Raw genomic sequence first — 22,533 nt, 5'->3', positions numbered from 1 at the left:
TCCAGATGATCTGAACCCTAATTACAACAACTTCTCCTACCTCTTTTAACCTTCTTAATTTTACTACGAACACTACTGTTCTCCTTGGTGTTCCATGCACATCTCAGAGCCTTTACTCCTGCTATTGCCTCTGACAAAGCACTCTCCAGATATCTGCATGACTTTCTCCTTGAACACTGTTGATTTCTATTCAAATGTCACCTAATGAGTGATGTTTCCCTTGTATACTGCGTACACTAAAACCTTGCCACCATCCTGACCCTCTCTACCGAGTGCTTTGCTTCACTTCTCTATATTTTATTAATTATCACTTAATATGTTATATATTTACTTATTTTATAGTGTTGCCCCAACTAGAATGTAAGCTCCATGAGGACAAAGGGTGTTTGATTATCCAATACTATAACCTAAACTCTTGTTTAGCATGCATTCTTCTTTTATTTTTTTTTATTTTTTAATTGAAGTACAGTTGACACACAATAGTACACTAATTGCAAGCATACCACATAATGATTTAACGCCTATATATGATTTGCTATGCTCAACACAAGTGTAGCTACCTTCTGTCACCATGCAATGCTATTACAATACCATTGACTATATTCCCTATGTAGTACCTTTTATTCCCATGTCATATTCATTCCAAAACTGGAAGACTATATCTCTCACTCCGCTTTACTCATTTTGTCCAACCTCTATATACCTCCCACCCTTGTGCATTGTTGGCAAGAATCTAAATTGGTATAGCCACTGTAGAAATAATATGGAGCTTCTTCAAAAAATTAAAAATAGATATACCATATGATCTCATAATTCCACCCCTAGGTATTTACCCAAAGAAAATGAAAACACTAATTTGAAAAGACATATGCACCTCTATGCTTATTGCAGCATTATTTCCAATAGCCAAGATATACAAGCAGCTTGTGTCACTGAATGATGAATGAAGATGTCATATGTATATATATATATGTATACACACACATACAAACACACACACACACACACACACACACACACACACACACACTATGGAATGCTACCTAGCCATATATAAAGGATGAAATCTTGCTATTTGTGACAATATGGGTGGGACTAAAAGGTATACTAAGTGAAATAAGCCAGACAGAGAAAGACAAAATACCATATGATTTCACTTAGATGTGGACTCTAAAAAACAAAACAAATGAATAAACAAACAATAAAAAGCAGAATCAGACCTGTAAACTCAAAGCTGAAAAATAGCATCTGGCATATAAAAGACAATAAATAGTTGTTTATGGAATAAATGGAATATAAATATATATATATATATGTGTGTGTATATATATATATATACACATATATGTGTGTATATATATATATACATATATATATATATATATACACACATATATCTCCTCCCTGGTGTCTACAATGCATTTGAATTAATCTTCAAGAATTAGGCCAAAATCTCATAAATTCATGGCTAAGTTCATAGTTACAGGTCTATGATCTAAAGTCATACAAATATAGGTCAACATGTGAGAGAAGGTTACATTCTAAATGGGAAACTATAAATACATATCATGACATCTGGAAATAAATAATCATCAAGGGTACTCTTAAAAGCATGGTAGAGGCACCTGGATGGCTCAGTAGGTTAAGTGTCCAATTTTGGCTAAAGTCATGATCTCACAGCTCATGGGTTTGAGCCCTGCATCAGGCTCTCTGTTCCTTGCTGTCAGTGCTTGGCCTGCTTTGAAGTCTGTGTCTCACTCTCTCTCTGCCCCTCACCCCCCCACACACACACACTTTCTCTCTCCCTCTCTCTCTTTCTCTCTCAAAGATAAACATTTAAAAGCATGGTAAGGAATTCCCTGCAACAGAGGATTGGAATTCAAATGAGGGCTCTGCTTCCTAGAGAAGCCCTATCACCAATGAACCATCTGTTTTCCATCTACATGTGCAAAATGCCATTGATTGGTTCAATGCTAGATGGCTAGATTTTTTGTCTGTGGTCTGAGTGTGACAAGTATTCCTGCATCTGTAACTACACTGTATTAAAAATATATTCGTTAACAATAGTATACTTGAAATTTGTTAAGAAGATAGGTTTTGTTTTAAGTTTATTCATTTATTTTGAGAGAGTGAGAGAGTGAGCACAAGATGGGAAGGGGCAGAGATAGAAGGGGAGAGAGAATCCCAAGCAGGCTACAGGCGATCAATGCAGAGCCTGACGTGGGGCTCAATCTCAGGAACTCTGAGATCATGACCTAAGCCCAAATCAAGAGATGAACATTTAACTGACTGAGCCACCCAGACAACCCAAGAGGATAGATCTCTCTCTTTTTTTAAGTTTATTTATTTATTTTGAGAGAGACAGAGACAGTGCAAGTGGGGCAGTGGCAGAGAGAGAGACTGAAGATTGCAAGCAGGCCCTCTGCTGCCAGTGTAGGAGCCCCACATAGGGGTTCAACTCATGAAACTGTGAGATCATGACCTGAGCTGAAACCAAGAATTAGACACTTAATGGACTGAGCCACCCTGGTGCCCCAAAAGGATAGATCTTAAATGCTCTCAACACGTACACACACACATACACACACACACAGAGAGAAAAGGAAAGAGTAAAGGAAAAAGAAACAGAAGAAAGAGAAGGAGAAGGAGAAGGAGAAGGAAAAGAAAAAAAAGGAAAAGGAAAAGGAAAAAAAGAAAAAGAAAAAAAGTAACTCTGAGGTGATGGATATGTCAATTAGCTTGATTATGCTGATCACTTCACAAGGTATATATATATATCAAAACACCAAGTGGTGCACCTTAAATATATACATTTTTGTCAATTACACCTCAATAAAGCTGAAAAAAGCATTTCTTGCTGTAAGAATTATTCTTCCTATCTAAGCAAGATGGAATACCGTATTTAGAAAGAATCTACATGTCTCATGTCTTAAATTATTTATATTAATTACCACTTTACAGATTATTTCCATTGTCCATAGTCTTAATGCAGAAAATGAATTTTCTGACACTGTCGTATGCTGCTAGAATGGCATTGTGTGTACTGTTTTAGAAGCACTGACTTCCAGTGTTTACCTCCATAGTTTGGGTATAATTGTGCATATCACAAAGCTGAGTGTTATTAGAAAATCCAAGGTTTAGCACATAATTTGCAGAATTCCCATTATAGAAATTTGCCATAATTTCCATTTTAGCAAAACATCAAATGTCAAGACATTTATACAAGTTTTTCTCCTTTCACATTTTAATTAAATTGTAGAGCAATTGATGTTAGTTCATATTCACTGCCAATTTAAGACCTAAAGCTTTAGTATTTTATTAAAATCCTTTCCACTAAAAAATGAACAAATAACACATTGAATAAGAGATAAGGCATTTCTTTTAATTATATGCACAATTTTAAATACATGTTAGATAACAGAATGGATACTGATACTGAAAGGGTATATTGCAGTGAGAAGTCGTTGTAAAGAACACTGGCTGGATGGAATCAGGAAATTATACTATAGTCCCAAAGCTGTGACTTTCTAGAATATAATGCTGACCAAGTCACTTATTCTGTCTCACTGGAAAAATGAGGGCACAAGGCAAGATCATTATTACGATCTTTCTGAGCTCTAAAGTCCAGTGATCACAAGAACATTGTTGATCATGAGAGTGTTATAAAATGTTAGAAATTAACTTTAAAATTTTTAAACACAAGCTAGGATAAAGACTGAAATGGACATGTCTTCTTTCAATGACCCTTCCTCCCATAAAAATAGTTCTGTAGGTGTTTTTGTTACTTTCATTTAATCCCATTTAATTTCTGATTGTTGGATATGGCTTCAGGCTGTGGCTGCCAAACCTGGTTGACTAGAAGTCTTTGAAGAACACTTCAAATTTCTGATTCCAGATCCCTGTCATGAATTACTTAACCAAAGTCTCTTGGAACAATGGCTGAGAATTTGGATTTTTCTTTAAAAAATGTATTTATATACAGTTTGGGTAATACAGGGTTGGAAAATATTGACAAGATTCTAGCCCTTCCTCAATGCATTTCTATACTATATTGATTAGGCTTTTGCATAGGGAAGAAAAAAGTAGAAGAAAATAAGAAAATGAAAGAAAGAGAGACACCCTTGCTATACAGAATAATAGATCTTTAATTGCAGAAGCTGAGGATATTTGGACACACTTTGGAGTTGATAGCTACAAATGGGAAGATTTGTGTAGTTTTCTCTCAAACTGAACTATGTAGACTGCCATCTTTCTAAATACAAGCTCCCTTTATTAAACAGCATAGCAGAACTTGTGTGTGTGTGTATTTAAGAGAAGTATGGTTTTTAACATTCAACTAAAATATGTACATCTACACAATTTTAGAAAGTAATCTTCTAAAATGAGGAAATAGTAACCCCTTGAAGTTAACGTAGGCCACGCTAAAGTACCACTACATGTACAAAACTGCCTTTTCCTAGACGTTTATTGTTTGGTTATGTTTTTATATTATTAGCAAAGCATTAACACATATCACTGTCCTCCTATAAATACATTTTATATTGAGATACAAAACAATGTTTTTCAAGTGGTTGCCTGTTAACTTTGGGTTCAGTATTGAAAGCCCTTGGTAGGTACCAAATAACCCAAATAATTCAGTTTTAAACAAAGGGGTGAAAAAAGGAGGAATCCAGAGGTATGTTTGAATCTACCACAACAAATGAAAAGTGCCTTAGAGCAGCTGGGAAGAAGAAAGCAAGGCCAAAACCAGCTTTTAATCACATGTGTGAAAGTCACAAGTTGAAACATACTATCTAGACCCTCCTTCTGCCAGAACTTTCCCTCTTAAAGCCTAGCTTGAGGCCAGAACTACCAAGAAGTACAGGCACATTCTACAACATTCTGTATTTACTAATTCATAAAGGACTCAAATTGTAACTAGCCCAGAGTCTCTACCATGAGGCATATCATTAGAAAAGAATTCAAAATATGCACCTCCTTAATCACAATAAAGTGGGAACATTCCAAATGTTAAATAATGGATTATTAATATATTATGGCACAAATACATTCCCAAATATTATGCGACATTTAATGGTATTTAAAAAAAATAATTAATGGAATAACAGTCATGATATAATAAATGCAAATATACAAAGTTATAAAACAATATATATAATATTGTAGCATTTGGTAATACTATGTACATAAAGCCCCCTTGCTCTGTGCTCCTCCCCTGCTCTCTCTCTCTCTCTCTCTCTCTCTCAAAAATAAATAAATAACAATAAACAAATACATACACACATACATACATAAATAGTATAAGGTCACCATTTGTAACTTAAATACATATTGGTTCATACACAGCATTCTTTTGGGTACTTCCCCTTCTGTATTGATCTGATTTGCATTTTTTAGCCATCTTCTCCATTAGGATTTATGCTTCTCTGAAGGAAGACGGTCTTATCTTTTATAACTTAGTAGCCAATGCACCAACTGGCATAATACAGGCAGGAAATAAATGCATGATAAACAAAACCACAAAATAAAAATGAAAATGTATTTGTTTACATCAAATAATAATAATATTATTTTAATAACTTTTAGATATTCAGCTACTAATTTAATTTCTTAATCTTAGAGCTTTAACTTCTTACTTATGGGGCAAATGAGCACACTGGATCAAAGAAGCATAAAGATGAGAATAACATTTGTTCGTTTATAATTTTGTATTTACTAGTGTTCAATCAAAAAGTTCCTAAATTTTATATTGTTTTTAAGACAAAGCCTATGAAAATAAATAGATTTTAGACTAACAAATGCCAAAAAATTAACATAATATGCACAAGTTAAAAAATTAAAACTATGGAAACAAGCCTTAAAATATCATACAAACCAAACAAATAAACTTAAAATTGTTAAATATAAATACATTTCTTCAAGTACGTTAGTTTGTCATGGCCAAAAAAACAAAAACCCTTTATCTCCCTCTTCATTAGCATATCCAAGTCAATTATCCAGATACAAATATATATATATATATATATATATATATATATATATATATATATATTGTTTCTATGCTTTTGTTGTTTCAGTTTCATAATTCCTCAACTTAATGTACTTGGCAAGGAGTGACTAATTCCTGTTAATATAGCAAAAGGAATAAACAGGGTTTCTTTGATATGTTGAAGCTATGCCTAAAGCATTATCTCCTGGAATCTAGAAGCAACAGGGACAAAAAAGAGAGGGAATGAGAGAGAGAGAAGGAGAGAAATCAGTTGAATATTAGCACCAATTGCATGAAACATACTGAAGAAATATATTCCTTGCAGTGGAAGAAATTCTTCAAGAAAAATCTCTATCTGAGCACCAGCTTTCTCAATATATTTAGAATGTTTAGACACAAGTTATATGCATGGGGAGTTTATTATCAAAAATGAGTCTGATAAGATAAAGTAATGAAAGACTTAAAAGTTAGCTCTCACCATTTTCACATAGATTATTAACTATAATCCCTAACTCCTCAACCCCTCCTCCCCCCTCGATACACACATTTGATACTTGGCTGTTCCACTTAAATGAGTAAAACAAAATTTGATTGCTGGGGAAATCCCTTATTTCTGGTCCATAATGAATCATGTTTATTACTTTTGTGGTTCCACATATACTTTTGTTTAAGAGTATTTTTTTTCTTTTATGGGGAACATTTGGATTTTCCTTTTCTGGTAAAAGGAGTCTGTAAGGGAGCATTATTTTTAAATATGTCTATACTGATCAGAAAGAAAGCATCCTGATTCTTGCTAAGTTCACTCAACTCTGTTTGTGTCCTGCTCACCCCCTTGTAGTCATCTCCAGCAGGTAGTTATTTTGCAATCCAGTCTGGCTGGCGCTCTAGCTACTTTCTAACTCACACTCCTCAGGATGGGTGCCCTTACTCCTCCGCTCTGTCTCCATTACCAAGACCAATCGCCATTTAATGCAGGAAGAATCTATTCAGCTTCAGCTCTATATCCTAAGACTGTGTGATGTACTACTCTGGCAGTTAGAATGATATAAAGTAAGTTTTTCACACATGAACTAGGACCTCATTCCTTTACATATATATTTTTTTAAGTTTTTATTTAAATTCGGTTCAGTTTGTTCTCTGTAGTTAAGAGTCTGTTTCTTGCTTTGTCTTCCTCTTCTTTTTTTCCTTTGCTCATTTGTTTTGTTCTCGAATTCCACATGCAAGTGAAATCATGTGATATTTCTCTTTCTCTGACTGACTTATTTTTCTTAGCCTTAAGGCCCTACCCTCTAGGTCCATCCATGTTGAGTCTGTTTCTCTGGCCCAGGGTATCAAAATACTAATCTCGGTTATCTCTTAATATTGAACTATATAAGGATGCACCAGTTTCTATAAGTAAAGTCACATCCAATTTATACCTGTAATTTTCTTTCCTTTTTTTTTTTTTTTTTTTTTGCCTCAGAAATATTTGGAAAGTTTTATTTAAATGGTTTGTGTTCCCTTTTAACCAACACCAAAAAGAGAAAATAAATTACTGCCATTCCAAACACAAGTGTCGCTTCAGAGAGGAGTGGGCATGCATGTTAAGAGCTGGGCAGTGCCTGCTTCTCCAGGATGCTCTTCCCAGCCCTGCCACTCTGGGGTTGGATGGCCAGTCCCAGGAGTTCACACATTCCTGGGCCTTGGAAAGTGAGGGAGCAAACTGCCCATCCTGCAGAGAAGGATTTTCTCTCCCCTGCAGGTTGGGACATGAGCATGGTGAGACCTGGTGGTTCTAGAGGTGAGGGGAGTGGACAGGTCAGATCCGAAATGTTCCATGGAATCTCCAGGGCTTCCAGGTCTGGAGAAATATGTTTGCTAGGAAAATAAGATGCTTTGAGAATTTCTGCAGTCTGTATTCTCTGACTACCCAAGAGAAACCTACTCTGTTGGTCAAAGGGGCAGCAGGGAAGGAGGGGAGCAAAGGCTGGAGGCCAGGAACTGGTCTGGCCCCAGTGAAAAATTCCAGAGGAGAGTGAGGCAGGCAGCAGTCTTTGGTTTCCTGGGTCCTCTTCCTGGCAGCTGTAGAGGCTGTGAAGCCTCCCGCCTACCCGGTCCTTGAGGTGTGGACTCCCAGGCAGTGGGCAGCACTGAGAGAGGAAGACTGGCCATCTGTCACAGGCTGGTGGGGGCCCAGGCCCTGGGCCCTCAAAATAAAATGCCCAGGGGAGCAGGGCCAGCAGAAGGAGCAAGAGGCTTGGAGAGGATCTGCTTCTCCAGCTGGCCAAAGCACAGTGGTTGTTGCTGTTACCGACGCAGGCCACATAAACCATTGTGTGGGGAAAGTAGTTCTGCTTATGACTGCCATGCAGCAGGTGGGGCCCTTGGCGAAGACCACTACATCCTCCCTGCCATGGGTCTAAGGGCACAGGGGCACGGCAGATTGAGCCTGGTGTTTGTTGTGAGTATAATCCACTATGGAAACATTCTCTTACTCACGCCCTACCACCTTGTAGCCAGGCCCATTGCCACACAGGATGGCAGCAGAGGGCTTCTGGTCCGTGTCGCTCGCCATGGGGGCCAGACCAAAGATAGAGTCGCCACAGGGGTTGGAGGTTGTATCCGCCAAAGGTGAAGATGTGAGAGTGGTCCTCAGTGAAAAAGGTGAGCTTGTTTTCCAGGGAGATCATGGTGCCTGCCTGTGCAATTCCCCAGCCCATCTCCACCGCCTGGTGCAGTGCCTGCTTGGTCTTTCCCTCCAAACTATACCTGGAATTTTCACCTATGACTGTTTCTGTACTTATTCCCCTTGTGCTTACCCTCCTGTTAGATACCCATAACGTCATCCTAGATTGCCTAGAACTCTTAGTGATTGCCATTTCAGTCAGAGAATTGCTACACGCATTGAATGCTGTCTTAGCTATCAGAGGGTAAGCTGGTATTGTTACATTATCCTGAGATATTTATTCAGAAAAGTAACAACTCATAATTTTCCCAAAGCCCCCAAAATGAAGAGGTTAAAACACATTTTAATTCCAGGCTAATAACCTCTTTTAACATTATTTTTCCTTTAATTCCGATTGTATATTTTTGTTCTCTTTCTTTTTAAGATTGTTTATTATTATTCAGGTTTTTTCTTAAATTTTAACTCCAGTATAGTTAATATATGGTGTTATATTAGTTTCAAGTGTACAATATAGTGATTCAACAATTTTATACACTGTTGTGCTCATAAATTACTCAGAGTTTTAATTAGAGCACAAGTAGTTGAACAGCCTTTATCCAAGTTAATTTATTTTTCTTCAGTCTTCATTAATGCCTCTGTTACTCATTTTGAATTTAAATGTAAACTATAGAAATAATCTATTTATTGACTAATTTCTTCAGTGGTCAATTACTGAATATCCTAAGTTTTGATAGTGAAACCAAAATTGAAACCATTAATCTAACCATGAAAAAAAAAAGGAAAAATATATCTTACTGTAGAATAATGTTTTAGGTCTTCTCAGTAATTTACAGAGATACCATTTTATATAGCCAAGCTGAAAAAGAAATAACCATTGTACATGAAACCAAATTTTGGCTAATTAAAACAAATAAAACCATTAAACTATTACATTAATTTTGTTCCTTACCAGTAACTTAAATTTGTGAGTAGTTAACAGGGGGAAAAAAAGAACATCCTCTCCTCCTACTTGCTTAATTACACTCAAGTCTGCTTGCTCAATGACACTCACATTCAAAGCAATTTTGTTCATTTTATGAAAACTGAATTCTAATTTTCCTGCATTGTTTAGTTAAAACAGACTTCCAGGTAAACTGTTTCTTATTAATCCCCGGTATGACAATGTTTCCCTTTTAATAAACATTATCAATTATTCCATGTGTTTTTTTTCCCTCGTATGTGCTTTTAGTATCATCAGCTTAAATAGCAACTTCATTTAATTAGCTTTTTAAAAAACTATCACTGGCCAGGGTTACAAGTGTGTAGTTTGCCCTACTGGGAAAACTAAATCTTTAATCCTATGAAACTTTTATACACTAAAACACCATAGAAGCCTCTCCGTAGCCATTCTTGTCAAAACATCTCTGGAATACTAATACAGCCTTAAATCCTATTTCTCTTTATTTTAATGACCACATTTTTTAAATGAATTCAACAAATTGAAAACAAGAGCCCAAGACAAAACACACACAGTTCAGAAAATGTAGCCTTCCATAAACTGCAGTAGGGTTGTTTTCTTTAAGCATTGGTTAATTAGAATTAAACATTATGTAAGATTCTCCTAAGGAGAAAATGAGCATTTTGGTAATCAAATTTACATAATGTTGATACACACAAGTATATAGAATGCTTCATCTTTACAAAAATTAACTATTTGTTTAGGAATTCGATTTGGGCAGAGCTAATACTCAAAAACTTATTAGAGCTTCCTTTTTCCTTGGTTTCTTTGCCACCGTTTTATCTTCTTTTTGTTGCCAGCCTTGATGTTGCATTTACTACCTCAACTTCATTTTTCAGGTCTTTCAATGTATGTGTTCCTTACGGTCTGATATTTATTCCTTTTTTCCTTCTCTTTAAGATTGTTTTTCCCATCTCTCAGAGGTTTAGCTAATTTCTGACAAATACTTGTTCTAGCTCTTTCTCCTGAGAGTTAGCTCCTCTTTTCAGATTCTCACATTCAACTTCTTTCCACAGCCAATTCATATTCATTTGCACCAAGGAGACAAGGATGTCAGTTATGGTGTGGCCAAAATACTGTCAGTACAGTAGTCAATGCAGGCAGCTGTGAAAGCTAATGACAATTGCGTGAACATCATATTAAGTGAGAGAAAACCTGGGGCTCACAGTAATACTGTAGGAATCAGCAGACACAGGCAATTGTTAGGCATGATGGTTATTCAGATAAAAAAGTGGTTAAGATCTATAATAAAGACATGATTTGACTGTTGTACTAATGGATAAATGAAGTAAGAGAGTAAATCAGCAGTCTTAAGAATTATCTTTAGGTGGTGTTATAGACTGAATTGTGTCACCCTAAAATTTATATGTTAAAGCCCTAAGCCCTACTCCCTCAGAATATGAATTTTAGATTGCCTCAGAATAGAAGATCTGTTGCCCAGACTAAAGCAACCTCTCAAGTGGTCTCTCTAACTCTCTCAACTGGTCTTACCCATCTTCTACACTGTTATAATAGTGATCTATTAAAATATACATCCACCTATGATACCCTCCTGATGAAAAGCTTCCAGTCAATTCTCTGATCCAAGTGGATATAATTCATGCAACACACAGCCTTCTGTTATGGCTTGGAAGATCATCTTTAATAAAAACCTTAAGCATCTTTCAGCCTCACTTCCTCACATATCACCTTATGTTCCAGTGTTATCAAATTGCTGGAAGTTCCCCTGATCCTGTTAGGTTGTTTCATTTCTCCACGACTCTGTGTGTGCTCTCCACTCTGCCAATAAGTCCTTTTCTTCTCTGTTTTCCCTTCAGTCCTTCTGGTTCTCTTTCCAGATTTCTACAGATAATTTTTTATGCCTTGGCATCGCTCCTACCAAACACAGCACTTCGGAATAACAGACTACACAGTCATAGATATGGAATATTCTAGCTCTAGTCCCTGAACCTGACACACAGTAATTTCACAAGTTGCCCTGAACTCATTCAGAATTAGCTATCAGAATTAGTCACATAACCATTTTATTGTGAAGATATATACTCAAGAACTCTATGACAGACAATTATTTAATATTCATTACTCACCATATTTATGGGGTCAACTGGTCCAATGCTGTTTACATAAACATCAGTTTCAATTACTGTGGGCCTCACTGCAAAATACCAACACAAGGAGTGGTCAAAGGTAAGAACAGAAGTTGTGTTAAAGAAATCTTAGCTTTAATAAATCTTCATAAATAATAACATTTACCATTTAAGTAATAAAATATTCCTCATTAGAAAATGAGGAAACATACCCCATTACAAAAACACAAACACCTTTTCAGTTTACTAATCAATTATGTATGTAAAAATTAACACTTTTAACTAAAATATTTTAATGTACAACCTAAAAGTGTTATAAATATTTAAATCATTCATTAAAATTAACAAAGTTAATTCAATATAAATTGCTAGATAATTTGCTTTCTGCAATATTATAGGATTTTAGAATTGGAATGGGTATTAGAAGCTAAATATAAAATAATCCCACTTAATGCATATCAATGGTGTGCTGGTAAATGTTTAACAACAGCCTTGCTCCAGTAGTGGATGGGGAGGAAGCCCTGATTTATCATTCTTACAGATATCCATGGGTGACTATTCCCACAGAGACCCATTTAAGGATACCAATGTGAAGTTGCTGAAAGCAGACTTGGGACAATATCAAGTAGCTATTGTGAGCAAATATAAGCATGTTCTAGCACACAATGGACTTGAAGCATGGTTCTGAGGATTAAAGAGATAATGTCTGTCAAGCATCTACGTTCAGGTCTGATTCTTATGGGGAGCTTCATAAATATTTGCTGTTCCTTCTTTCTCCCGTGTTAACAACATTCCTTTAGGTTGTTTAAGTTGGGTCCAGAGTTAGGTGTATTTTTTTTTTATGTTTTTATTTATTTTTGAGACAGAGAGAGACAGAGCATGAGCAGGGAAGGGACAGAGAGGGAGACACAGAATCGGAAGCAGGCTCCAGGCTCTGAGCCATCAGCACAGAGCCCGATGCGGGGCTCGAACTCACAGACTGTGAGATCATGACCTGAGCCGAAGTCGGACGCTCAACCGACTGAGCCACCCAGGTGCCCGAGTTAAGTGTATTTTTATCTAACTTTCACAGAGTATATTGTAGAGATGTCACTATAGAGTTCATCTATTGTGTTTCATACATAACCATTTCTGTCTTTCCAGTTGGTCTTAAATGGTATATACTGTATATCATTGTTTTTATATTCTATCAAAATGTAGTGCAGGTCAACCTTTTAAATGTTGTCAAATGACATGATTAAATAAACACCTGCAATGCCGCCATATTTAATTGTGCTTTTTTGTTTGCCATGAAAAACATTGTCACATAGTTTCTTTTATTCTCCTTATCCTACTAAATAAAACATAAAGGATTCATTTATTGATTTAGCCAATACTTGTTGAGGAGTCAATGTAAAGGGTTCACAAAGTAGATAAGAAGAAAACCATTTCAAGAAGAAAACCTATTAGATACCTCGCAGAGATTTATAGAGAGATGATGCAAACAAAAGAAAACAGAAAAAAAAAACACCTTGTAGATTGAAAGTTTCTATACCAAAGTGGCATGTTTAGTAATATTTACTCGGCTCCCCTTGCTAAATTTTATCTGATTTCCCATTTCTGGCCTAATATTTATCATTCTTACAATTCTGACACTATGTCAACCTGTCTGGACACACCTCCACCTCTAACACATAGCTGAGTCCACCTGTCAGAGTCTCTATCCAGCTCCAAGGCCCCTGTATTGGAAACTTCAAGCTAGAGGGTCTCCCACGCCAGCAAGATTCAATGGAATACTTGAGGCATTTGGCAAAAACAGTGCCTAGAGAATTTTGAAACAATGTTAAATTTTACCGTTTGTGATTAAAACTAAACTACACTTAGAAAAACATAATAACATTTACATAGTTTGTTTTTCCTCAAATAAAGATTTTAGTAGGTGGCATACATATTTCCTTACTAGAAAGATAAATGAGATTTGCTAAAAGTCAATTTAGTATGCAAAACTATATAGGTCTGTAGACCTGTACAATACATGACTGTGTTATTCAATCTGCTAGCCAATAATTATATTTTGTATAAACATAAGGTCACATGATTTATAGAAGGCTTTATAAAGCCTGATGACTTCTGAGATGATTTGCCATTTATTTTTGACTATGAAATGAAGCCAATAAATACCATACAAAATTAAGATAATTTTGGTCAGATTTACAGTAATGGATTTTATGAAACCCAATTAATAAAAAATAGGTTGATTCGTTCCATATGTAAGTATATATATTGCCAGTTAAAGCAATTAAGGGCAACGTTCAAACTTATTTAATTAGATTATTTTTCAGCTCATCTGATAAATCAACAAACACTAAACATCTCTTTACTGCATGATAGTAAGGGCTGAACATTGTCTACGCCAAGAAATAAGATTCCTGAAGACATTTCTATATACAGGATGTACTTTTCACATTTACAGTGTAGAACATTTTAGATTTGAGTGATCTATCCTGGTTTCCTGATATCAGTATTTCCTTAACCAATTATAAGACAAATATATGTATATCATAAAAGTATTAACTCTTGCATTAGGGCATAGACACACAGAAATATTTCATGAGCAACATAAAACAAGTCCATCTGGGATGGGATGAATGAAGAATCACATTTAGTGAGTCCCATGTAGAACATTGCTATTGATGAAGATATTCAATAAATAACTTAACAAACATATATTTGCATACCAGGAGTATTTTTAAAGTTATTGTGTCTTCTATTTTATATCTTTGAGCTCTTTGTATTTCATTCGGTTCTTTAAACTTCAGGCCCAAAACATGAGGAAGAATAAGCCTGAAGGTGGACTAAAATATTTCAGATTAATTTTGAAACTACAGCTAGAGATGATATCCTTCAAAATATACAGTAATGAGGAAAACAACAGAAATCTGCATTGTTCCTTAATAGTGACTCATTACCACTTTTATCGCCTCATACTATAAACAATACTTGTGGGTGAAATCACTGAAAATATAGGCTTCTTGGAAGAGTAAATATTTTTTATTAGCACATGATTTTCTCAGTCCAAAGTTTGTTTAATTGCAGGGGTGGTATTTAAAAAAGAAAACTAAAAGGACATTGTCATTCCAGGCTCATTAAGTGATCGTTAGAAAGTGGCCATAGACTATGTTTAATTCTTCAACACACATGGAAATGAGAGATCTCCTTTTTTGTGACAACATAACAATGCTGAAAAAACATGTACTTCCATAGCAAATTACATTTTTCATAGATGGAAGGCAGGTAGACGACACTGGATTATTTTTGCAAAGCCCCTCTCCGCATTGTGATTCTAAGTACTTTGCTTTAAGTATCTCACCAGAATATAAACTCTTGGTGGGAGTGAATATATGGAAAGAATGGACATTTTGGGCACCTTAAAGAAAGTGCAGAGAATAGTATGAAGAAGGAAAAAGAATTAAAAAAAAAAAAAAAGAAAGCAGTGAGGTCAATGAAATTTCCATGTTCAGCTTCCAGATAGCTAAAACCAGATACCTATTTTCCAGACATAAAATAAAATGGATTTAAAAAATATTTTCTTCATAATCACTTTTAACCATGCTTTCTTGGATGACATATTCAAACAAAGATATCTTTAGCAGATTATGTAGCTTCTGGGTCACTTTTTTATATTAATTCCGATTAATTAATTAAGGTTAATTAAAAATTAATTCTGGTCAATTAAAAACTCTAATCCTAGAACATAAGTTTAACAGTCTTTTCCATTAAAAAAGAAAGAAACCCATTGATTCATATGATACCATTATAACATACTGACTCTGAAAGAACCATAATTAATGTTTTTCTTGCCATAGAAAAGACAGCAGGGGTTCTCAACCCAGATACTTTTTTGGGTTTGGGTCAAGATACTTCTTTCCAGGACTTGCTAACAAGGAAATGTCAACTAACACTCACCATTTCCCTCTGCAGGTTACATATGGGCACATGGGTATTTGGCTATGTGTGGATGAAAAGGTACACATGGGTAAATAAGTACTTAAGTGAGTCTAATACTGTAGCCACAATACTAATACAAAAATCCAGAAAAGATACTAACACAAATTTTGGATAGAAAAAAATGCCTACAAAGAGCACTTCAACAGTCAAGTCATTTATTATGGATACAGGTAAAATGCAACTATGCATGGTACATATGCTTACTTAAATAGAAATTAATCAAATTAAAGTAAAACTGTATTCTCTTAGCCAAACAAACAACATTTCAATACTCAATAGCCAAGAACCAATTTAAGTATCCAATGCACATATATGACAATTTTAATATATATTTAATTATCTATTTTAATATAACTTAATTTATGGGGGCACCTATAAATTAAGGTGGCTCAGTTGGTTAAGCATCTGACTTCAGCTCAGGTCATGATCTCGCAATTGGCAGGTTCGAGCCCCATACGAGTTCTGTGCTAACAGCTCAGAGCCTGGGCCTGCTTCAGATTCTGTGTCTCTGTCTCTCTCTGCCCTCCCCCCATGCTCTGTCTCTCTCTCAAAAATAAATAAACATTAAATTTTTTAATATAACCTAATTTATATATATTTAATTAAGCATATTTATTTATTTATTTATTTACTGAAATTGTCTTCTTGGGAAAATATAAGATGGGCCTCTTGTTCTGTAGTTAAACATCTCTGTAGGCAGCAGACTTAGCAACCTGCTCCTGCTCCTACACCTGATCAGGGTAAAAGAAACAGAGGAGCCATGGGTTCTAGAGAGAAAAGCAGTGGAGTATCTTCACACCCACTCTTTTGTGTGTCTAGGATATTTTAATTTCTTGTGGGCATAATTCACATCAAAAGAAGTTGACTGGGCTAGAAGGATCTCACTAGGTTTTTGACCCAAGAAAGTTGTGCACCAGCAGCACACATCTCACATCTACTGATGGAAGGGCTAATGCTGGTGAAAGGTAGAACCATCTAGGTTTCCCAGGTCAAGGAAGTAAACAGTATAAAAGGCCTATGAACAAACAACAGAAAACAATCCTACCCTCCTACTCATAAACGTTGTTATTTATACAAATGACTCTCAAAGGATATCAAGGGCTAATTAAGATTTGCCTGAAATGAAGTGGAAACTAACAAGACAAAGGTTTCAACTGCACCCAATGAAATGAACAGGAAGACCATCCCCCTTGGTAGTTCCTGCACGTTCCCATCACTAGAAACCTCAAAGACTTAAGCAGATGGAATAAAAGAGCAGATCACACCTCCTCACCACCTCACCCCACCAAGTCCCTCTCTAGTAGCACTTGCCTACCCCATGACCTCGGAGAGTGATGGCATTGATTCTGTTCAGATATTAATTTTTAGATTAGCTCAAACTATTTGAATCACTAAAACTCCTTGGAAAGCCATAGACTCTACCCTAATAGTTGTTAAGAAATAAAAAAAAAAGAAGATTCAACATAGAGTAGTTGAAAATTTACTAGAATTAGACAACCTTTTAATGTTAATTTGCCATTAAGCTTAGAAGTCCTCAATAAGTTGACTGTATAAATTTTCATAGCATCAATGAAGAGTAAAGATAGCAATGAAATTCTGGACAGAGAGGAATGCCTGCAAAGGTCACCTAAACAAGTCAGCTATTCATTATGTATACTCTGAGGTACACAGATAAAGTGCTACTGTGCATGGTACGATTATCAAGGTTCTTGGGACATGTTTAATCTACACTATTAAGCAAAGTGATGATGTCACAGATGTACATAGAATTTGAAAGCCCGTATCTTGATCTGAAATAATATACTTAAAATGTAAATTGATGAAATAGGGCTATCAAAATACCTACATATGGAATAAAAAAAGACTATATATACTGGCTTCTATTCAGAAAATATACATTCAGCAAATATTAAGTGAACCTTATGCTTCAGGCATTGCTTTAACAACTAGGGATATGGTGATTTCTACTTTCAGGGAATTTATTTATTGGAAGAAAACAGACTATCAACTAATAATAGTGAAGTATGATAAGTAAAATGGAACTACAGTTTTCTGCTTCTTGTGATAAATATTTGGTATCAAATTAATCTTCCCAATGAACATAACTATAAAATTTATTTAAAAATTTTAAAATTATTGAAAGAATCACACAGCAGCTAACAAAATCAGGATTTGATGCAACAATTTCCTTGAAGGAATGGAAATGCAGTATGTAAACTCTACATTATGCTGGCCACTTTTCCCCATTGGTGCATTTGCTGTTTTACTGCACAGAAATGGCTTAGAATTTGCATCTGCCGCATTGGGCTGGAGAAACAAAAATTGAAGTTAATGTCTGTCCAAAGAGCTATGACTTCTCTGCCAGTCAGAGTGGCTACAATGAACAAATCAGGAGACTATAGATGCTGGAGAGGATGTGGAGAAATGGGAACCCTCTTGCACTGTTGGTGGGAATGCCAACTGGTGCAGCCGCTCTGGAAAATAGTGTGGAGGTTCCTCAAAAAATTAAAAATAAATCTACCCTATGACCCAGCAATACCACTGCTAAGAATTTACCCAAGGGATACAGGAGTGCTGATGCATAGGGGCACTAGTACCCCAATGTTTATAGCAGCACTCTCAACAATAGCCAAATTATGGAAAGAGCCTAAATGTCCATCAGCTGATGAATGGATAAAGAAATTGTGGTTTATATACACAATGGAATACTACTTGGCAATGAGAAAGAATGACATATGGCCTTTTGTAGCAACATGGATGGAACTGGAGAGTGTTATGCTAAGTGAAATAAGTCATACAGAGAAAGACAGATACCATATGTTTTCACTCTTATGTGGATCCTGAGAAACTTAACAGAAGACCATGGGGGAGGGGAAGGGGAAAAAAAAGTTAGAGAGGGAGGGAGGCAAACCATAAGAGACTCCTAAAAACTGAGAATAAACTGAGGGTTGATGTGGGTGGGAGGGAGGGGAAAGTGGGTGATGGGCATTGAGGAGGGCATCTGTTGGGATGAGCACTGGGTATTGTATGAAAACCAATTTGAGAATAAATTTCATATTAAAAAAAGAAAGAAAGGAACCAACAGAGAAGAATTTAATCAAACATTCTACCTGCAATTTCTCCTCAAGGTATTTACTAATTCCTAAATTGTGCATATGCACAGTGTGATGCTAAGAAACCAAATATAAATCAGAATCTAAAATAATATGTAGAGATTTCAGCTATTTCTGGCATATGTGGGGCCATCAAGGAGAGGGGTTCCTAGTACAAACCTCAGGCTATCAGTGGAAACACTTCAAATGGTTATGCCCTGAGGAAAAGCAAAGTTTTACAAAAAGAAATACACCAGTTTGGGCCAAATAAAGGCAATTTCCTTAACTTGACTACTAAAACAAAATTAGAATCCTCTCTGGAAGGAAATAACATCATCTAAGTCTCCATATTTTTAATATACTCTACTGGCATTCAATAAAAAATTAACATACAATAAATGAAACAAGCAAATCAACTTAAACCAAGACATAAAATGAAAAAGAAATTTTTTAAAAAGTTACACAAGTGATCAAGATACTGTGATTATCAAAGACTAAAATAATTACAGCTAATATGTATAAGAAAATAGATAAAAAGATGGCAAATTTGATAAATACTTGAAATACTTTAAAAATCATTTGCAAATACTGCAAGTAAGAATTATTGATCCAGAAAAGAGGCCAATAATAAAAGAGAATGAGGGGCACCTAGGTGGCTCAGTCACTTAAGCATCTGACTCTTGATTTTTGGTTCAGGTCATGATCTCATGGTTCATGGAGTCGAGCACCACAGTGAGCTCTGCACTGACAGCACAGAGCCTTCTTGGGATTCTCTCTCTCCCTCTCTCTCTGCTCCTCCACCATTCATACTCTCTCCCCCACTCTCTCTCAAAAATAAAATAAACATTAATTTAAAAAAAAAGACTTAGGGAAAACGTCAAACATATGTGCAATGGAGTCACAAAGAAATTGACATAGAAAAAATATTTGAAGAAATATTCACCAAGAATTTTCCAAAAGCAATCAAAGATTCCAACAAATAGATTCAAGAAGCCCTATGAACTCTCCCAAATACCAAAAACAAAACAAAAAGTCTGGGGGCCTTACATAAAACTGCAGAAACCCAAAGACAAAAAAAAAAAAACCCTGCAGAGATAAAAGATAGTTTATTTTCTAGAACAGCAACATTGTTGTTGAAAAGTGATTTTCAACAGAAATAACAGAATATAGAATAAAATGGAGTGAGGTTTATAAAATTTAGACAGGAAACAGCAACTATCCTGGGTTTAAATGTTAACTGAAAATATCATTCAAATGAAGGCAACATAAAAATATTTTTCATGTAAAAACAGAAATAATTTTTTGCCCTGAAATTTACACCAAAAGAAACACTGTAAGGAATATTTTTTCTAAATGGGGACACAGTACTGAAGAAAGTAAAGAATAACAAATGGAATAATTTCATGGTAAAAACTAATTGCTTTTAAACACTTTGATAATAAGAGTGAATTTTGGTATTTCAAAATATAAAATAAAAATACATGGATATTTGGGGCACTTGGGTGACTCAGTCAGTTAAATGTCTGACTCTTTATTTCGGCTCAGGTCATGATCTTGTGGTTCACGAGATACAGCCCTGCATTGGTTTTGCACTGACAGCATGGAGCCTGCTTGAGATTCTATCTCTCCCTCTTTCTCTGCCCCTCCCCTGTTCACACACTGGCTCTCACTTGTGCGTTCTCGTTCTCTCTCTCTCTGTCTCTGTCTCTGTCTCTCTCTCTCTCTCAAAATAAATAAACACTTTTAAAAGTTTTAAAAAAAGAAATGACAAAAAAGGGGAAAAAACTTCAGATCTTAAATACAAAAAATATCGCAAATGTTATTATGAAACAACTTAACACTAGTAAATTTGAAAATTTATATTCCTTAAGAGGTTCAGCCTACTAAACCTGATTATTAAAATCATTGAACCGGCACACCTGGATGGCTCACACTCCATTGAGCTGGTTTAGCGTCTGACTCTTGATATGGGCTCAGTTCATGATCTGTGGGATCAAGCTCTGAGTTGGGCTATGTGCTGATAGCGTGGAGATTGCTTTGGATTCTCTCTCTCTTTCTCCCTCTCTCTCTGCCCCTCCCCCGCTTGTGCTTGCACTCTCTCTCTCTCTCTCAAAATAAAATGATAAATAAACATTAAAAAAATAAAATACAGTAATTGAACTGTTAAAATTTTTTTCCCAAATCAAACTCTAGACCAGCATGACTTCCCCAAATAATTTTCCTGAATATTTAAGGAAAAAATATCATCCATTTTAGATAAACTCAGAGATGAAAAGGGAGGTAAACCATAACTCATTTGTAGATGCTATCATGATCTCAGTTCTGCAACTAAAAGAGACATTAAAGAAAGTAAAATAAAATGGCTAATGTCTTTCATGAACATAGATACAAAATTCCAACACAAAATATTATCAAATTGAATCTAGTGATATTTTGTAGTTACCATATCACAACCAACTGGTATTTGTTACAGAACTGCAAAGTTTTAAAAATCAGACAAAGCTACTTATAGAACAAACAGTAAAACACAATCAATATGATTGTTTCAGTGGTTGCACAGAAATTATTCAAAACATAGAGGAAAAAAAGAATTCTAGCAAATAAGAGAAACTAACAAGCATCTTAAAAAAGAATCCTACAGCAATCATACCTAATAGTGAAGTATGAATTGCTCTCCCTGATACCAGGAACAATCCAAGACTATTCAAAATGTGCTCTAGTCCTACCCAATTCAACATGGCATGAAAAAAAGCATAATTTTGGAAATAAAGTAAAATATTCTTTATTTGCAAAGTAGACACTATTTGCAATGCAGTAATTATTTGTAATGGTCAACTATCTTTATAGAAAATCTAGAAGAATATAACAATAAATGATTAAAATTGATACAGAAATTTCACAAGGCTTCTGAAGACAAAAAATATGCAATTTAGCCATTTATATATATATTGCTAATGTAAAATTAGAAAATAAATTTTTAAAAATGTATTTACACTTACAACACAAAATCCAAATATATAGAATTAAATCTAGTAAAATATATTCAACATTTCTTCACAGGAAACTATATATACATATATATACATATATACATATATACACATATGCATATGTATATATACATATATATATGTATATATATGTATATATATAGAGAGAGAGAGAGAGGGATGATGCTTATGAACTTGGTATGGTAAAAATTCAATACGGTAAAGATTTCAATTTCTCTATATTGACCATAGATTTAATGCAATCCCAATGAAAATGTTGGCTGATCTATATTTTTTGTTTGTTTTAAAAAAGTCAAGGGGGGCACTTAGAAGTTAATTATTATAAAACTTACACTTAAATACAAATGACTGAGAAGAACAAAGTAAGATTACCTGCACTATTACTGGCTTAGAATTCATTAATTAAAACAGTGCTGCACGGGCACAAAACTAGATCCCTACCTACCTTTCAAATAATCTCTTTTAGGAAATATCTCTCAGCTTTTCAGGCAGTTTTATCAAAACTTTGCTGTTGTACTCTTTATTGTAGCAGTTGTAAAATAATTATGTCAAAAATGTTTATGTCTTTCTTCCCACATCAGAGTGTGAATTCTTAACACTGCCAATTTAACTAATAAATTATCAGACTTAACAGTCTCTGACATACATCAGACACTCAAGGAATATGAGTTATATGATTAAAATGACATCAGTAAATAAGATTTT

At 35.1% G+C, this 22,533-nt stretch overlaps 1 protein-coding gene across 2 annotated transcripts in view; it reads right to left on the bottom strand.

Moving 5' to 3' along the window:
• GABRG1 (gamma-aminobutyric acid type A receptor subunit gamma1) overlaps window positions 1-22,533 on the bottom strand; it is a 65,612-nt gene that overhangs the window by 29,609 nt on the left and 13,470 nt on the right. Inside the window, exons 1-2 of one of the 2 annotated variants that reach the window (XM_042982744.1) lie at window positions 12,187-12,219; window positions 11,739-11,806 (exon numbers count right to left, since the gene is read on the bottom strand). In XM_042982744.1, the coding sequence (XP_042838678.1) occupies window positions 11,739-11,806; window position 12,187 (69 nt within the window). In that variant the 5' untranslated portion in view covers window positions 12,188-12,219. Of the gene's footprint in view, window positions 1-11,738; window positions 11,807-12,186; window positions 12,220-22,533 lie in introns of those variants that run through there. The other variant, XM_007075917.3, reaches the window with a different exon arrangement.

This window comes from Panthera tigris, chromosome B1 (genome assembly GCF_018350195.1).
Source record: "Panthera tigris isolate Pti1 chromosome B1, P.tigris_Pti1_mat1.1, whole genome shotgun sequence".
Taxonomy (NCBI): domain Eukaryota; kingdom Metazoa; phylum Chordata; class Mammalia; order Carnivora; family Felidae; genus Panthera; species Panthera tigris.
This window is presented reverse-complemented; position numbering and strand designations above follow the sequence as displayed.